The 13,846-nt window shown below is 43.5% G+C and overlaps 1 protein-coding gene across 3 annotated transcripts in view; it reads left to right on the top strand.

Moving 5' to 3' along the window:
- The window catches only part of ARIH2 (ariadne RBR E3 ubiquitin protein ligase 2), an 89,502-nt gene that overhangs the window by 52,717 nt on the left and 22,939 nt on the right, over positions 1-13,846 (top strand). For all 3 annotated transcript variants that reach the window (XM_064156932.1, XM_064156930.1, XM_064156931.1), the window contains one exon: positions 1,175-1,521. In XM_064156932.1, the coding sequence (XP_064013002.1) occupies positions 1,273-1,521 (249 nt within the window). In that variant the 5' untranslated portion in view covers positions 1,175-1,272. The remainder of the gene's footprint in view (positions 1-1,174; positions 1,522-13,846) is intronic.

Below are 13,846 nucleotides of genomic sequence, written 5' to 3'. Positions count from 1 at the left end.
TAGTGGATAATTCCCATGCTCCAAAGTCAGCATTGAAGCTGGCTTATGTTTTCCTCAGTAGCTAGGAATCATGCTACTGTGGGAATATATTTGAGTAACAAAGCTAACAACATAGCAATATCAATGTGTAAGAATGCCAACACGTGCTGCTTGTGGAAAATAGAGCTTTGATTTTATATGTAAAATTAGGTTGCAGCAGTGTTTGAAGTCCTTTGTATTTACTATTCTCTCTTGAAACTGAAATTATTTGGTTAAATGGAAATTTGTGACTAAATAGGAGATGATCATAATTCAAGGTTGATACAAGCTCTGCTGCTAAACCTCACAGAACTTGAATTTGTGCAATTTAGTTACCCAAGCAGAGGTTTGTAGTTCAGATAAGTAAAATTAGGTGAATTTTCCAGTACCAGTTACAATCTTTAACAAAAAGTTGTCTGTTCCATTTTTTCTTGAATAGCTGCTCTCAACACTTCTACATTCAGAAGGTAACAAGTGGATGTTGGGAAGCTGATTAAAATGAGAGAATTAATTCTGTTTGTCCTCTCAGAGATGGGGCCCAAGCCACATCACATCCAGTAGAACGTACTTAAAGGGATTAGCTGCTTTCACCTTTCTTTTGACATGTTGTGGAAGACTTACATTGGGTGTATGTAAGAGATCTGTTTGCTTCTTCTGTTTTCCCAAGTCCCACTTGATGGCTGTGGTTCTGAAACAGTATGGACTTACACTGGGTGTCACATGCTGTCTTTCTGGCTACTGTGGTCATAGTTAAGAGGGTTGTGTTTTTTCCTGTTGATTAAATGAATATGATGCTTTCCTGCAGCACTTCAGACCGCTGGTAAAAACAATGTAATAAATTTTGTCCTATCTCTGAAAAGATCTGTAGTGGTTATGCAGCCACTTTCCAAATGTCAAAAGTCTCAGGGCCCACAGGATGCTAGGAAGGCTGCAATGTAGTGTGATAAGCCAATCTCTGAGGTTCCAGACCTTGCCTGTAAAACAAGCCTTGGCTTTGCAGGTGCAAGAGTCACAGTGGATCCATAGCAGGGACCTGCACTCTAGCTGGGCTCTTCAATTGGTCTGTTCCAGGCTGTTTGATCGCCTGTATGATGTTGACGTGGCCTCTCTTACAATTTCTTAGGCATCAGAAAAAAACTGTTTTTCCCCTCCTTAGGATACAGAGCTCAGATGAAATCAAAAGAACGATAAAGTTTGGAGGAGAAAAAGAAGCTGCAATTGCTTTCCTGGTCTGCAGTTTGACAGGGCATTAAGATGTCCGTGGACATGAACAGCCAGGGCTCTGACAGCAATGAAGAGGATTATGACCCTAATTGCGAGGAGGAGGAAGAGGATGAGGATCCTGGGGATATTGAGGATTATTATGATGGGGTAGCTAACGACGTGGAGCAGCAGGGAGCAGATGCCTTTGATCCAGAGGAATATCAGTTCACCTGCCTCACTTACAAGGAGTCGGAGAGCACTCTGAATGAACACATGGCCAGCTTGGCTGCCACGTTAAAGGTGAGGAAAGGTTTCTGCACTAACACAGCTGCAAAGTAAGTCTTTGATTGAAAAGGCCAATGTTGAGCATACAGTTTGAAACAAAAGCTGTGGCAATATTACTGATGGGGGGGGGGGTTGGAGGAATATTACTGAAGGTCCCTGGTTCAGAACTGACTTAAAGGTTTACGATTGTTGTGTACTGATTCTGGGGCCTGAAAAATATCTTCCTAATTGTTGACTCTTACAGTTGTTGGGGTTTTTTTTGACAGAACTGAGCTTCATGACTGTAATTCCTGAGTTATAACTCTTTGCATTAAAACAATGAGAATATATAGAAAATAAATCAAATTACAAATGGTGCAGATTAAAGCATCTGTGTTCAAGAGGATAACTGACAGATAGGAAGACATGCTAAAGCTCTGTAATTCTAACAAAACCACCTTTCTTTGTTGCTTCTGAGAGAATAATCATAGATTTTCAAAGATAAATCAGCTGTCATGCCAGGTATTAACCCTACTGTTGCAGTGACAGCAATTAAAGTACAATGAACTTGCCAGCTCTTGTGGTGACTAATTCATCACAGAAGAGTCACACTCTGAGTCAGCTCCGTGGTGTTATGCTCAATAAGACTTCTGTGAAGTTTTCCTTCTCTTTGTGCAGCTGATTACTTTAGTGCAGACTAGTGACAAGAGGAAGCTTCCTCTCTATTTTGTCATTGTGCCTCAGGTCAGAGGAAAGCATATTTTTTTGAAGCTCTGGATGTTGACACTGGGTTGAAATTACCAATGCATCTGCTTTGAATTGGTCTTTTAGTGCTTACTCTTCTCTGGAACAACCTTTGAAAGCAGGGCAGGTAACCTCAAGATATAAAGAACATATTGGATAGATTTTGATTCCCATTAATTTAGTCTGAATCAAACCTAATTTAAAAAAAAGAGTGATCTCTAGATCCTTACTTGCACATCAGCATCCTATAGGAATAGCATCACCATAAAGCCTGAGGACTGTGAAGCCTATACGCAATAGGCACTAAAGTGCAGAGGTGGTTTTTACTGCATCTCTAGCTGATTTTGTTGCCTCTTGTGCTTGTTTCCAGCATTCACCACCTCCAGAAAATTTTTACTCTTTCTTGACTGCCACTCATGTCTGTGATTTCTTCAAAATGTGCATTTTGAGCTCTGAATGCTTGCTGTTCCCTGCAGGTTGTCAGAAGCGGGAGGGAAAAAGGAAGAACAAATGAGAGTAACTGGTCAGCACTTTTGATCCGGCTAGCAGTTGCTCTTGATTCTTAGCAATTAAGTAAAGGTTTGGAACAGCTTTTTTGCTCCTTACTGTTTGCCTTCAACTGGAACACCCTTCAAAAAGGTGACCCCTGCCATATTGTTCCCTTGAATTAAATTAACAAAAGCATTACTTTGTTTAGCCTGTAAGACAGGCTTCCAAAGTTCAAATGAAATTTCCAAGAGTTCAGGAGGTCTCCTTGAGCAAATATTATAGTTGACCAGATAATAACCATTCTGCTAGCTTGAATCCCACCTCAAATATGACCCAAGGAGAGAGCATTTTAGCTTCCTTTTATATCAAGACTATGCCTGCATGTTTGCTAGAAAATGAATATTCATTTTTGTGCGTGAGGAGGTAGAACTGCATTTGAGTAGAACAATAAATTGGAGTCCTGTAAGCCGCACGCTACATCTTTGCCTTTTGAAGTGCCACATTAACTCTCTGTTCACCAGCAGGGGTGGTGCAAGAATTGTGCCTTTCTTGGAAATCTGTTGTGTATCTGCAGCATGTGCTTTTTGTTTCCTGGCATCCTTTCTTACAATAATTGAGCAACCCTGTTTCTTTCTTCCCCTCTCTTCCAGCAAGGAAACTTGTCATTTTGCTGGTTTCTGAGACAAACTGTAGGGGATAGAATTTGCCTTGAATTAGCAAGCATAGAGAAAGAGGAAATTGGATAGAGTATGTTGGACTCTTTGTTATCATTATTTTCCATTAACTTAATGGATATGAATAAACAGGAGCAGACTTTTGTAAGAACAATATTAATGTCTTTCCTCTAATTTACCTGAGCTCTAAAACCTTTTTCTTTCCTTCAAGGACTACTTTTTACAATATCTTCAGGGTCTTTTGGCTAGTGTGGGTTGTTCTGTTGAAGCATGCTACTACTTTTTGTTGATTTCATCTCCTCTGCCTTGTGACATCTAGTGGATGTGTAGTGCTTTTCAGCAGTAGCTCGGATTTAAGGCAGATTAGTTGCCTCTGACAGGAAAGAATGAAGGTAAGTTAAAGACAGCCTTCAGGAGGTACAGTGTTGGAGGCAATGCATAACATGGTATCTGAGCAATTTGCTGTCACAAGAAATGAGTGGACTAATATAATCTCCTGAAGCACAGAAAAAAAATAATGCAATAAATGGGTTCAAAGCCATCTTTTATTGCTCTGCCACTGTATGTTGTCATTAGGCACTTTGCTGTCTGAAGGTTAAACTGGAGGGGGGGTACTGAGTGTGATATTGAGCTGTGACATGTTGTATGCACACACCTAAGACCAGAAACAGGTATTCAAGAGCTTTATGTCTTCAGATTTGCAGTCTGTACTGTTCCTTAGCTGATAATCTAAATAAATAGTATTTCATTTCCTCTGCTCATTCACCTTCCATATTTGGGGGTTTTAACTGTTTTGTTCAGCTATTTCAGGCCAATGGTTGAAATCCTGTTTTTTCAAAAGCATTGAGGTGATCTTTCTTGAAAACACTCTTGGCTGCCTTTTCATTCTTTGTGAGTTACAGCTGACCTTGTTCTCCTACTGAAGCTAAAGAGGCAACTGAACAAACCTTGCTTGGCTGGCTGTCATCAGGTCAGGTGTGAGCACTCTGCATTTAGAAGTTTGACAGCAGCACCAAAAGTGACAGTCTCTTCAATAACCCCCTGGGGTTTTATTACCACAATTAGACACAAAAAATAGTTCTAAGTGGTAAAATCATGAAACCCAGCACACAGGTAGGTGTATGCCTGTGTATCTCTTACTGTCTTAGGGAGCTTTTACCTTCAGTTCTGACTTCTTACCAGGTGGGGGATTTGGAATAGAAAAATGAGTACAAACAAAGCAGCAGCAGATATAACCAGCTGTACTGAGTGGCAGGCCTCCAACTACAGTAGGGCTTATCCCAGAACCATAAGGAAGCTGAAGGGACTTCATAAGTGATAGTCTTAAAATTTCTGATCATTGTGGTTTTAGTAGGGTGAGGTTTTAGTGGGTAGTTGATCCCTGCTTTTCGAGAGGAAGAAGAGGAAAATATTTGTGCCTTGATTAGTAGTGTTAATCTGGAGGTCTGTCTGTGAAAGGTTCAGTAAATACACAGACTAAAGTTAGTACAGGCTGTATCTGTTGAAACATGGCAGAAGAAAATCCCAAACTGTGATTCTCTGACCTTAAGGCCTGTGAATTGAAGCAGATCATTTCTAATTCCTTAGAAAGGTCACTTGACCAACAGTCAAGGCTTGCTAGTGAAAGGAAAGCAGAATGGCATGTATTGCCTACAGGATTTACAGCAGTTCTTCCTTGAAAAGTAGGTTTGACTCTACAAATCCAATGTCTTTCAAAAATACTGAATTAAAATTGTAGAGTAATAAGCTCATTTGCAAACTCTGTCAGTCATTGAGTGAGTGTGGGTCTGGAGTGGTAGAATCACTGTGAGCATACAGACTGCGTGATACTCAACAGTTGCATAAACGAAATTGACCCTGACACTGGCAAGCAATTAAGTGTGTGATGATGTCATATTGTTTTTGTTTGGGAATGACACTTCCTGCCTCTGCTGAGGGTTTCTGTATGAGTCTGGAATATTGTGATGGTTTGGATGTTACCCCCTCCTCCCCTTTACAAATCACCCAGACTAGAGTCAGCAGCTCTGGAAATGGAATGAAGCTTATTATTTACAGCCTAGCAGAATATACAAGCAGATATTTACAGTATATACAGTTATAGACAGAAATATACAAGGCAAAAGGTAATACAGAAACACAACAGCCCTCCCAGAAACCTGAGTCCCCAGGAGGGGCTTCCAACCACCCTTCCACCTTCTCCCACCCCCCTCAACCTTACCCCAGTCCCAAGGAAGAATGGAGGTGTGGCCAGGGGGTTAGGAAGCAAAGTGGATTAATCAGGGAAATGGCAGAGGGGCTAGAAAGACATGCAGCTCAGAGCTCCCAAGCAGAAGTGACTTATCTATGTTTGGATTCTTGTTCTTATATCTCTCAGCAAGCCTATGAGGGAAGTAGAGATCATTCTGTTCTTCCTTTCCACAGCCTGTAATCTAGTAGTTCTCACCAAAACATTCTAGCTAGCTTCAAACTAGCACAAATATCTGTGATGTTCCAAATCACTGAAAGAGAGAAACTACTGCCAGTTATTAGCTAGATCTTTCTGGGGTTTACATTATTGTTTTTTTCAAACTGATTATGTAATCTACCAGATAAAACAATTGCAAGAACAGTTTATAAAATAAATGTTACCTTGACTTTTAAGTCTTCCTAAAAGCTGATTGTCAGTCATGAGGGAGCTATTTCTGTGCTTCAAAAGTAATGAGGAAAGATACTCATGGAGTTTTACAGGCGGTTGACAGGATATTAGGGGTTGGAAGGAGATTGAGTCCAAACCTCTTGCCAGAGCAGGACCACACAATCTAGCACAGATCACAGAGGAATGCATCCAGACAGGCCTTGAAAGTTTCTCCAGAGAAGGAGACTCCACAAACTCTCTGGGGAGCCTGTTCCAGTGCTCTCTGACTCTTACAGTAAAGAAGTTCCCCCTTGTGTTGAGGTGGAACCTCCTGTGCTGCAACTTACACCCATTGCTCCTTGTCCTGTCCCGGGGAGCAGTGCGCAGAGCCTGTCCCCCACTCCTGACCAGCCCTCAGATGTTTGTAAACATTTATTAAATGCCTTCTCAGTCTTCTCTTTTCCAGACTAAAAAGCCCCAGGTCCCTCAGCCTCTCCTCACAAGCCATGCCCTCCAGTCCTTTAATCATCCTTGCAGACCTCTGCTGGACCCACTCCTGCAGATCCCTGTCCCTCTGATACTGGGGAGCCTAAAACTGAACACAGTATTCAAGATGAGGTCTCACCATTTGATGCTGATGTAGTCATTCCACTAAAACCAAAGGAGTTGTAAAACTGAAGAACTCATAATTTTCAGCTCACTAATGTGAGTACTCTGCTAATACTTACCAGACATCAAAAAGCTTACTTCCCTTGCTCCTTGGAAGAACAGCTTGTGATGAGATGGGGTTTTTTAGCCCTATCCTTTTGAAGGATGAAATTTGATAGATGAAAAGTAAAGAGTGATTTCATGACATAGCTCTGAATCTCTTCATCCCTGTTATCACTGCTGATTTTTCAGAGACAAACCAGTTTCTCCTATTGATGCCCTGCTTTTTAATGTGACCAACTTACTGTCTGCTCATAAAAACACAGCCCTCCAAAACTGCTCCGCGCACTCAAATTGCGCTGACACAGAGCAGTTAGTTTGTAGAGCTGGCAGCAGTCCTTTTCAAATACCATCTTTAGCAGCTCCAGAGTCATGTGCATGGAGATTGGCAGCCTGTATGAGCAGCTCTGCCCGGAGGAGCTGGCACTCACGGGGTGCCTGTTCGCTGCGAGGGCAGAAAGTCTGTGAGGAGCCAGATGCGGGCACAGCGGCGTGCGCGCCTCCGCCTGCTGCTCTGCAAGCCCCAACCCAGCGTGTGCTGTGCAGCTGGCCAGACCTGCAGTCTTGTGGAGTCATCCTTTCTCGTGCTGTCACGACTTGATGAAACACAACATGGCAGGCGTAAAAGATGAGCTGTGTCTCAAGTGTTGGGGCTGGAAAAGACCTCTGAGATCATGTAGTGACCTTCCGGTGTCTGAAGGGCTGGGGAAGGACTGTTCACAAGGTCTCGTAATGACAGGATGAGGAGGAATGGGTTTAAACTGGCAGAGGGGGGATTTAGACTAGATGTTGGGAAGAAGTTCTGTACAGTGAAGGTGGTAAGATGCTGGAACAGGTTGCCCAGGGAGGCTGTGGATGCTCCCTCCCTAGAGGTTTTCAAAGCTAGGTTAGATGAGACCTTGAGCGACCTGTTCCAGTGAGAGGTGACCTTGCCTATGGCAGGGTTCAAACTAGATGATCTTTGAGTTCCCTTCCAATCTAAACCACTCTATGATCGTCAAATCCAGCCTGTAACCTAACACCACCCTGTCAGCTAAACCATGCCACCAAGTGTCACATCCAATCTTTTCTTAAGGCCCTCCAGGGATGGTGACTCTGCCACCTCTCTGGGCAGCTCATTCCAGTGCCTGATCATCCTTTCCATGAGGAAGTGCTTCCTAACATCCAGGTTGGATGCTAGGAGGAAGTTCTTCACAGAGAGAGTGATTTGCCATTGGAATGGGCTGCGCAGGGAGGTGGTGGAGTCACTGTCACTGCAAGTGTTCAAAAAACAGCCTGGATGAGGCACTTAGTACCTTGGTCTAGTTGACTGGATAGGGCTGGGGGATAGGTTGGACTGGATGACCTTGGAGGTCTCTTCCAACCTGGTTCATTCTATGATTCTATGAACCTAAACCTTCCCTGGTGCAGCTTCAGAACATACCCTCTTGTCTTGTCACTGGTTGTCTGGGAGAAGAGCCTGACCCCCATGTGAATACAACTTCCCTTTAGGTATTTGTAGAGAGTGTCCAAGAACCTGAGAAGTATTAAAAGCCCTTTGGAATACTAAACTGCATCCACATAAAGACAGCATTTGAAAATGTAACATTTAATGCCCATAAGAACAGCCATTGGTAAATATTAGTAAGCAGTATATGTTTAAATATAGTTTACTAGAAATGGTAGCTCCTGATAGGCAAATTTGGCTTCTCCACAGAACCCTCGTGGTGCTGTTTGGCAGTGATAGCACACCATTTCACTGTACCTGTAAACCCTAGATTAGTTAGGACATGCAGGTCTATATCTTTACCATCTTCTGTGCTTTAGTATCAAGCTGACATCATGTGGGACATCCACTCTGGTGTAACCCTTAGAAGCACACATGTTTGAGACTTATCTTGGTCCTTTAGAATCATAGAATTAACCAGGTTGGAAGAGACCTCCAAGATCATCCAGTCCAACCTAGCACCCAGCCCTGGCCAATCAACCAGACCATGGCACTAAGTGCCCCATCCAGGCTTTGCTTCAACACCTCCAGGGACAGTGACTCCACCACCTCCCTGGGCAGCCCATTCCAATGCCAATCACTCTCTCTGGGAAGAACTCCCTCCTAACATCCAGCCCAGACCTCCCCTGCCACAACTTGAGACTGTGTCCCCTTGTTGTGTTGCTGGTTGCCTGGGAGGTTGTAGCCACCTGGCTACAACCTCCCTTCAGGTAGTTGTGGACAGCAACTATTACCTGCTTTTCATTCCCAAATGGAAACATCCTGGAAGTTCTAGACAAAAATTGTGTTGTTGCCTAACAGCCCCAATGCCAGCATGAAGTTATCCATGGCTGTCTTCAGTGTGTGTTTTTATTTTGGCTCCTAAAGGCATACCAAGTTCTTGTAGACTTCTGGTCAGCAAGATAAGGAGAGCTGGCTGGAGAGCTGAGGCCTCGCAACCTTGTGACAACTTTATCAGGTCATTTGAGGAGAGAAATCAGTTTTGTTATTTACTTCCCAGGACTGGCAAAATTCTCATCATGATTGGAAGAATGAGCTACAAATGTGCAGGTTGATTATATCCCACACATCTCTGTGATTCATGCCTGAAGTGTGTCTTACAGCCAGCACGACTGTAGTGAGCAGAAAAATCTGTTCACAGCTGTTGATGAGTATGATCTTGGTGGGAGGTAGAGGCAAGACACAAGTCATTAAAAATGCCCAAACTGTCTTTCAGCATTTCATGTTGTAAGCTTACAGCTGGACAGCAAGCTTGCAGGAGCAGCATGAAGCAGCTGAAGCGCAGTGCCACATTTGTCTGCCAGGCCTGTTGAGGGTGGTGCAGCAGGCATGAGCAATGTTGTGTACAGAGAACAACTGTTTCATAAAGCCTATCTTCATCCACTTCATCTTTTTATAACAAAACAAGAATGTCCTTAGAAACTGGGACTGTCAAGTAAAGGGCTGCATTATTTGGGATTGAACAGGGATTACTTGTTACAGACTTACCTGAGCCCTGTGCCCTGCATGTGTGAGCTGCTGTGGCTATGTGCACACGCCAGTGTTCTCCATTTCCAGTTGGGTGCCCTATCTCCTGAGCTATTAGTCATGATAGTGTGGATTCAGGTTATTACCTACCTACCACTGTCTCCCTGAGTGTCCTCTGCATCCTTCTTCTCTTCAGCCAGAAGAAATTGTCCACTTCTGGCTTTTGTTGAGAAAGCACCTGGGCAGGATCTGAGCCAAGTGCAGCAGTGGGTTGTGTTGTTAGGAGTTGACACCAAGTTAGGTGGCAGTGTTGATGAGGGTAGAGAGACTCTTCAGAAGGACTTGGATAGGTTAGATCAATGGGCCAGCATCAATGGGATGAGTTTCAACAAGGCCAAAGGCCAGGCCCTGCACTTAGGTCACAATGACCCCAAGCAACGCTGCAGGCGTAGGAAAGTGTGGCTGGAAAGCTGCCTGGCAGAAAGGGATCTGGGGGATCATAATAAACAGGAGCTGAAGATGAGCCAGCAGTGTGCCCAGGCACCCAAGAAGCCCAATGGCATCCTGGCTTGGATTAGAAATGCTGTGGCTAGCAGGAGCAGGGAGGTGATTGTCCCCATGGATTCAGCTCTGGTGATACCACAGCTCAAGCACTGTGTGCAGTTTTGGGCATCACAATACAAGAGAGATGTGGAGGTGCTGGAGCAGGTTCAGAGGAGGGCAACGAAGCTGGGGAAGGGCCTGGAGAATAAATCTGGTGGGGAGTGACTGAGGGAGCTGGGAATGCTTAGTTTGAAAAAGAAGAGGCTGAGGAGAGACCTCATTGCTGTCTACAGCTACCTGAAGGGACATTGTGGAGAGGCTGCTGCTGGACTCTGCTCACAGGTAGTTAGAGACAAAACAAGAGGGAATGGCCTCAAGCTGAGACTGGAGAGGTTTAGATTGGATATTAGGAAAAAAAGTTTTTCACAGAGAGAGTGGTCAGGGACTGGAATGAGCTGCCCAGGGAGGTGGTGGAGTCACCCACCCTGGATGTGTTTAAGGGTCATTTGGATGTGGTGCTTAGGGATATTGTTTAGGGTGAATCTTACAGAGTAGGGATAAGAGTTGGACTTGATGATCCTGAGGGGCTTTAGCAAGCTGGATGATTCTGTGAGTTTTGGCAGCACACAGGGAACACATCCACTGGGCAGTGATGCTCTTGAACACTATGTTATGTTAGAAATAATAGCTGCAGTGAGTACAGCTGGGGAGTCTCATGTCAATCTTCTATCTGTGTGCCATCTTTCAGCTTTATTGCTGCCTTTCTTTCCTCTCTAAATCTTTCAGAGAAGGAATCTCCTAGCTATTTTGTAATAATGCCTTCTGGCATACCATCTTGCTGAAGTCTTTTATTTAATAATTTATTTCTGAATCTCCTCAGGAAGAATAGCCTAACAGCTTGAGAAATACACACGGTGAGATTTCCTAGCTGAGTCCTACTGATCCTGTCTGTTGGCAGCTGCAGATGAAGTTGTTGCTGTCCTGTGTAGGAGAGTGAGTGGATTAAAGCAACGTGTAAGTGCAGAGAAGGTGTTAGAATTGAACCCAAGATCCCCTTTCTTCAGTATATGGCCATCTAGATATAGCACTGATGGCTTCACCAACTGTGTGTATAACACCAGCAGTATTTGTCATTCCCAAGCTGCACTCTGCCTCCTAAACATGCTTCTAAACTTGCAGACTGACACCAAACCTCTGCATGCTGGAGGGTGAATGCTGAGGTAGAGATGAAAGCCCTGTGATGAAGCAGAGCTCCTGTAGTGCTGTTTGTCAAGACCTTTCCATGATATCAAGACTGCAACTAGAGACTCTGAATTGCATTTCCCACCATGTGCAGCCTACAGTCTGTAGTCAGGAGAGGGGCAGAATTGTCAGACAGATTGTAAACAACACTGAGAGGGAGACCTAAAAATGGAAGGCTCACTTTTTTTAAGCTCAGTGGAAGCCAGGAGAAAAACCAAACAGGATACCTGATTTTACTGGGACTTTTGTTTGGCTTTATATTTTTTTTTCCTGACAAGTGAAAATAATTCAAGTTCAATTTTGAAAACAGCCTTCTAACACTTAGAAGCCTGTAGCAGATACGGAGGTGTTTGCTACAAGCCAGCCACTAGTGGTGTCCCCCAAGCATCAGTGCTGGGCCCAGTCCTGTTCAATATCTTTATTGGTGATCTGGACCAGGGGATTGAGTCCAGCATCAGTAAGTTTGCAGATGACACCAAGCTAGGAGCACCAACTCAGTTCAGTCTGTTTTGCCCATAGTTGCTCACTAACAGTAGCAATTTCAGAGGTGTTTTTACTGTATTAAAATATTTAAAGTGTGTTTTCAGAAATTTTGGTGCAATACCAAACTAATTCCTTTCCAGGTTTATCCTTTCCTTGTAGAACTAAGTAAAACTGTTCATGGGTTAAAAGAATGGCTTCTCAAGATTAATCCTGTTTGCTTAACTCTATTTGTATAAAACCTTTTGGTTAGGGGAAAGACAAGAAATGGAAGCTGCATTTCTTTATGCCAGGTTGGTGTTCATCACGGTCAGACATTTCACTGCAACCTTGATCATAGAATCATTGAATCAGCCAGGTTGGAAGAGACCTCCAAGAGCATCCAGTCCAACCTAGCACCCAGCCCTAGCCAGTCAACTAGACCATGGCACCGAGTGCCTCATCCAGGCTTTGCTGGAACACCTCCAGGGACAGCAACTCCACCACCTCCCTGGGCAGCCCATTCCAATGCCAATCACTCTCTCTGGGAAGAACTTCCTCCTAACATCCAGCCTATACTTTCCCCAGCTCAACTTGAGACTGTGTCCCCTTGCTCTGTTGCTGGTTGCCTGGGAGAAGAGGCCAACCCCCACCTGGCTACAATGTCACTTCAGGTAGTTGTAGGAATTGTCAGCTTGCTGCAAAGCCATGGGTTGTTGGCTCCAACTAAATCATAACATCTCCAACTCATGCTCAGCTAAATCTTGTTGAGAATCATGTGATGATTGTTGGTTTTAAATTCCTGATACCACATCTCTGCAGAAGCGAGGGTTGGAACATACCTCCAAAAAAATAGGCCATCCCTTGGAGAAAAGTGAAATGAACTCATGAGATATGCATGCAACATAAATATGCATGAGCAGTTTCTGTAGAATGTAAGTTCTACAAAAGATGGTAGTTTTTTAGCTGTTAGGAAACATTTCTGTCTGAATTAGCAACTGTCAAAGTGGCATGGTTGAAAAGATTTTCTGCCGCAGAGATGTAACTTCAGCTCATCAAACAACTTAGCTTATCTAGGGAAGCAAGTTGAGACGTAGTTGTTTCAGAGCTCTTTAAACCCAGCAAGGCACCTGCAGAGCTTCTTTGCAATTTCCTTTGATATTATTCTGTCCTTAAGAGTGCCAGACTCTCTCTCACACTTCAGAAGCGTGAGAGTTTGGCTTATCTTGGAGTGTAAAGAACCCAGGAGATAGAAACATTAAAACAGTATTGTGCTGTCTTCCAGAAGATGAACGTAGATGTATGTTTAAAGTGATGGCATTGCTTCTGTCTTCTTTCACAATCTAATTTTGTCCAGCACTATGTACATTTTTCATGCTTCTGTGACAACTCCTGAAAAGTCTTACACAGAGCAGCTCCCCCTTGGCACCCTTCCTGTGTGCCACTTTCCCAGTGCAGTGATAAAACATAAGTGTTTGGTGCCTATTTCTGGCAATCAGCAGCCTCGTAGTGCTGATATGTCAGAGTTAAGCTGATGGAGGTTTGGAAGAGGCTTCTGAGCTGACCAGATTCTTGTTTTAAGGTGAAGTTGGAAATTGTAGATTGGATGGGAATCTTCTCTCTTCAGCTTTGCCACCCTGTTGTAAAGAAATAAGCCTGGTCTCGAGTGAGAAACTTCCCAGCTTTGAATTTGGACTGAGCTGATCTTTGATCTTAAAGTTTTAGGATGAGGGTGAGAAAATGCAGAAGTGTGAATGAGGGAAAGAAATAAATTTTTTTACATGCCTAATGCTTTCAGCTTTCATCTTCTAAACTTTAATAAATTTAATCACAGCTAGAAGAGTTCTGGAGAAGTCAAGTAATGCAGAAACATTGGCATAATTCATCACTTTAAGACAAAAGGTAAAATAGAAGTGCAATGCCTAGAGAATGTGT

Source organism: Pogoniulus pusillus, chromosome 16, assembly GCF_015220805.1.
Source record: "Pogoniulus pusillus isolate bPogPus1 chromosome 16, bPogPus1.pri, whole genome shotgun sequence".
Lineage (NCBI taxonomy): Eukaryota > Metazoa > Chordata > Aves > Piciformes > Lybiidae > Pogoniulus > Pogoniulus pusillus.
Note: the sequence above shows the minus strand (reverse complement) of the source record. Positions and strands in the feature narration are given on the sequence as shown.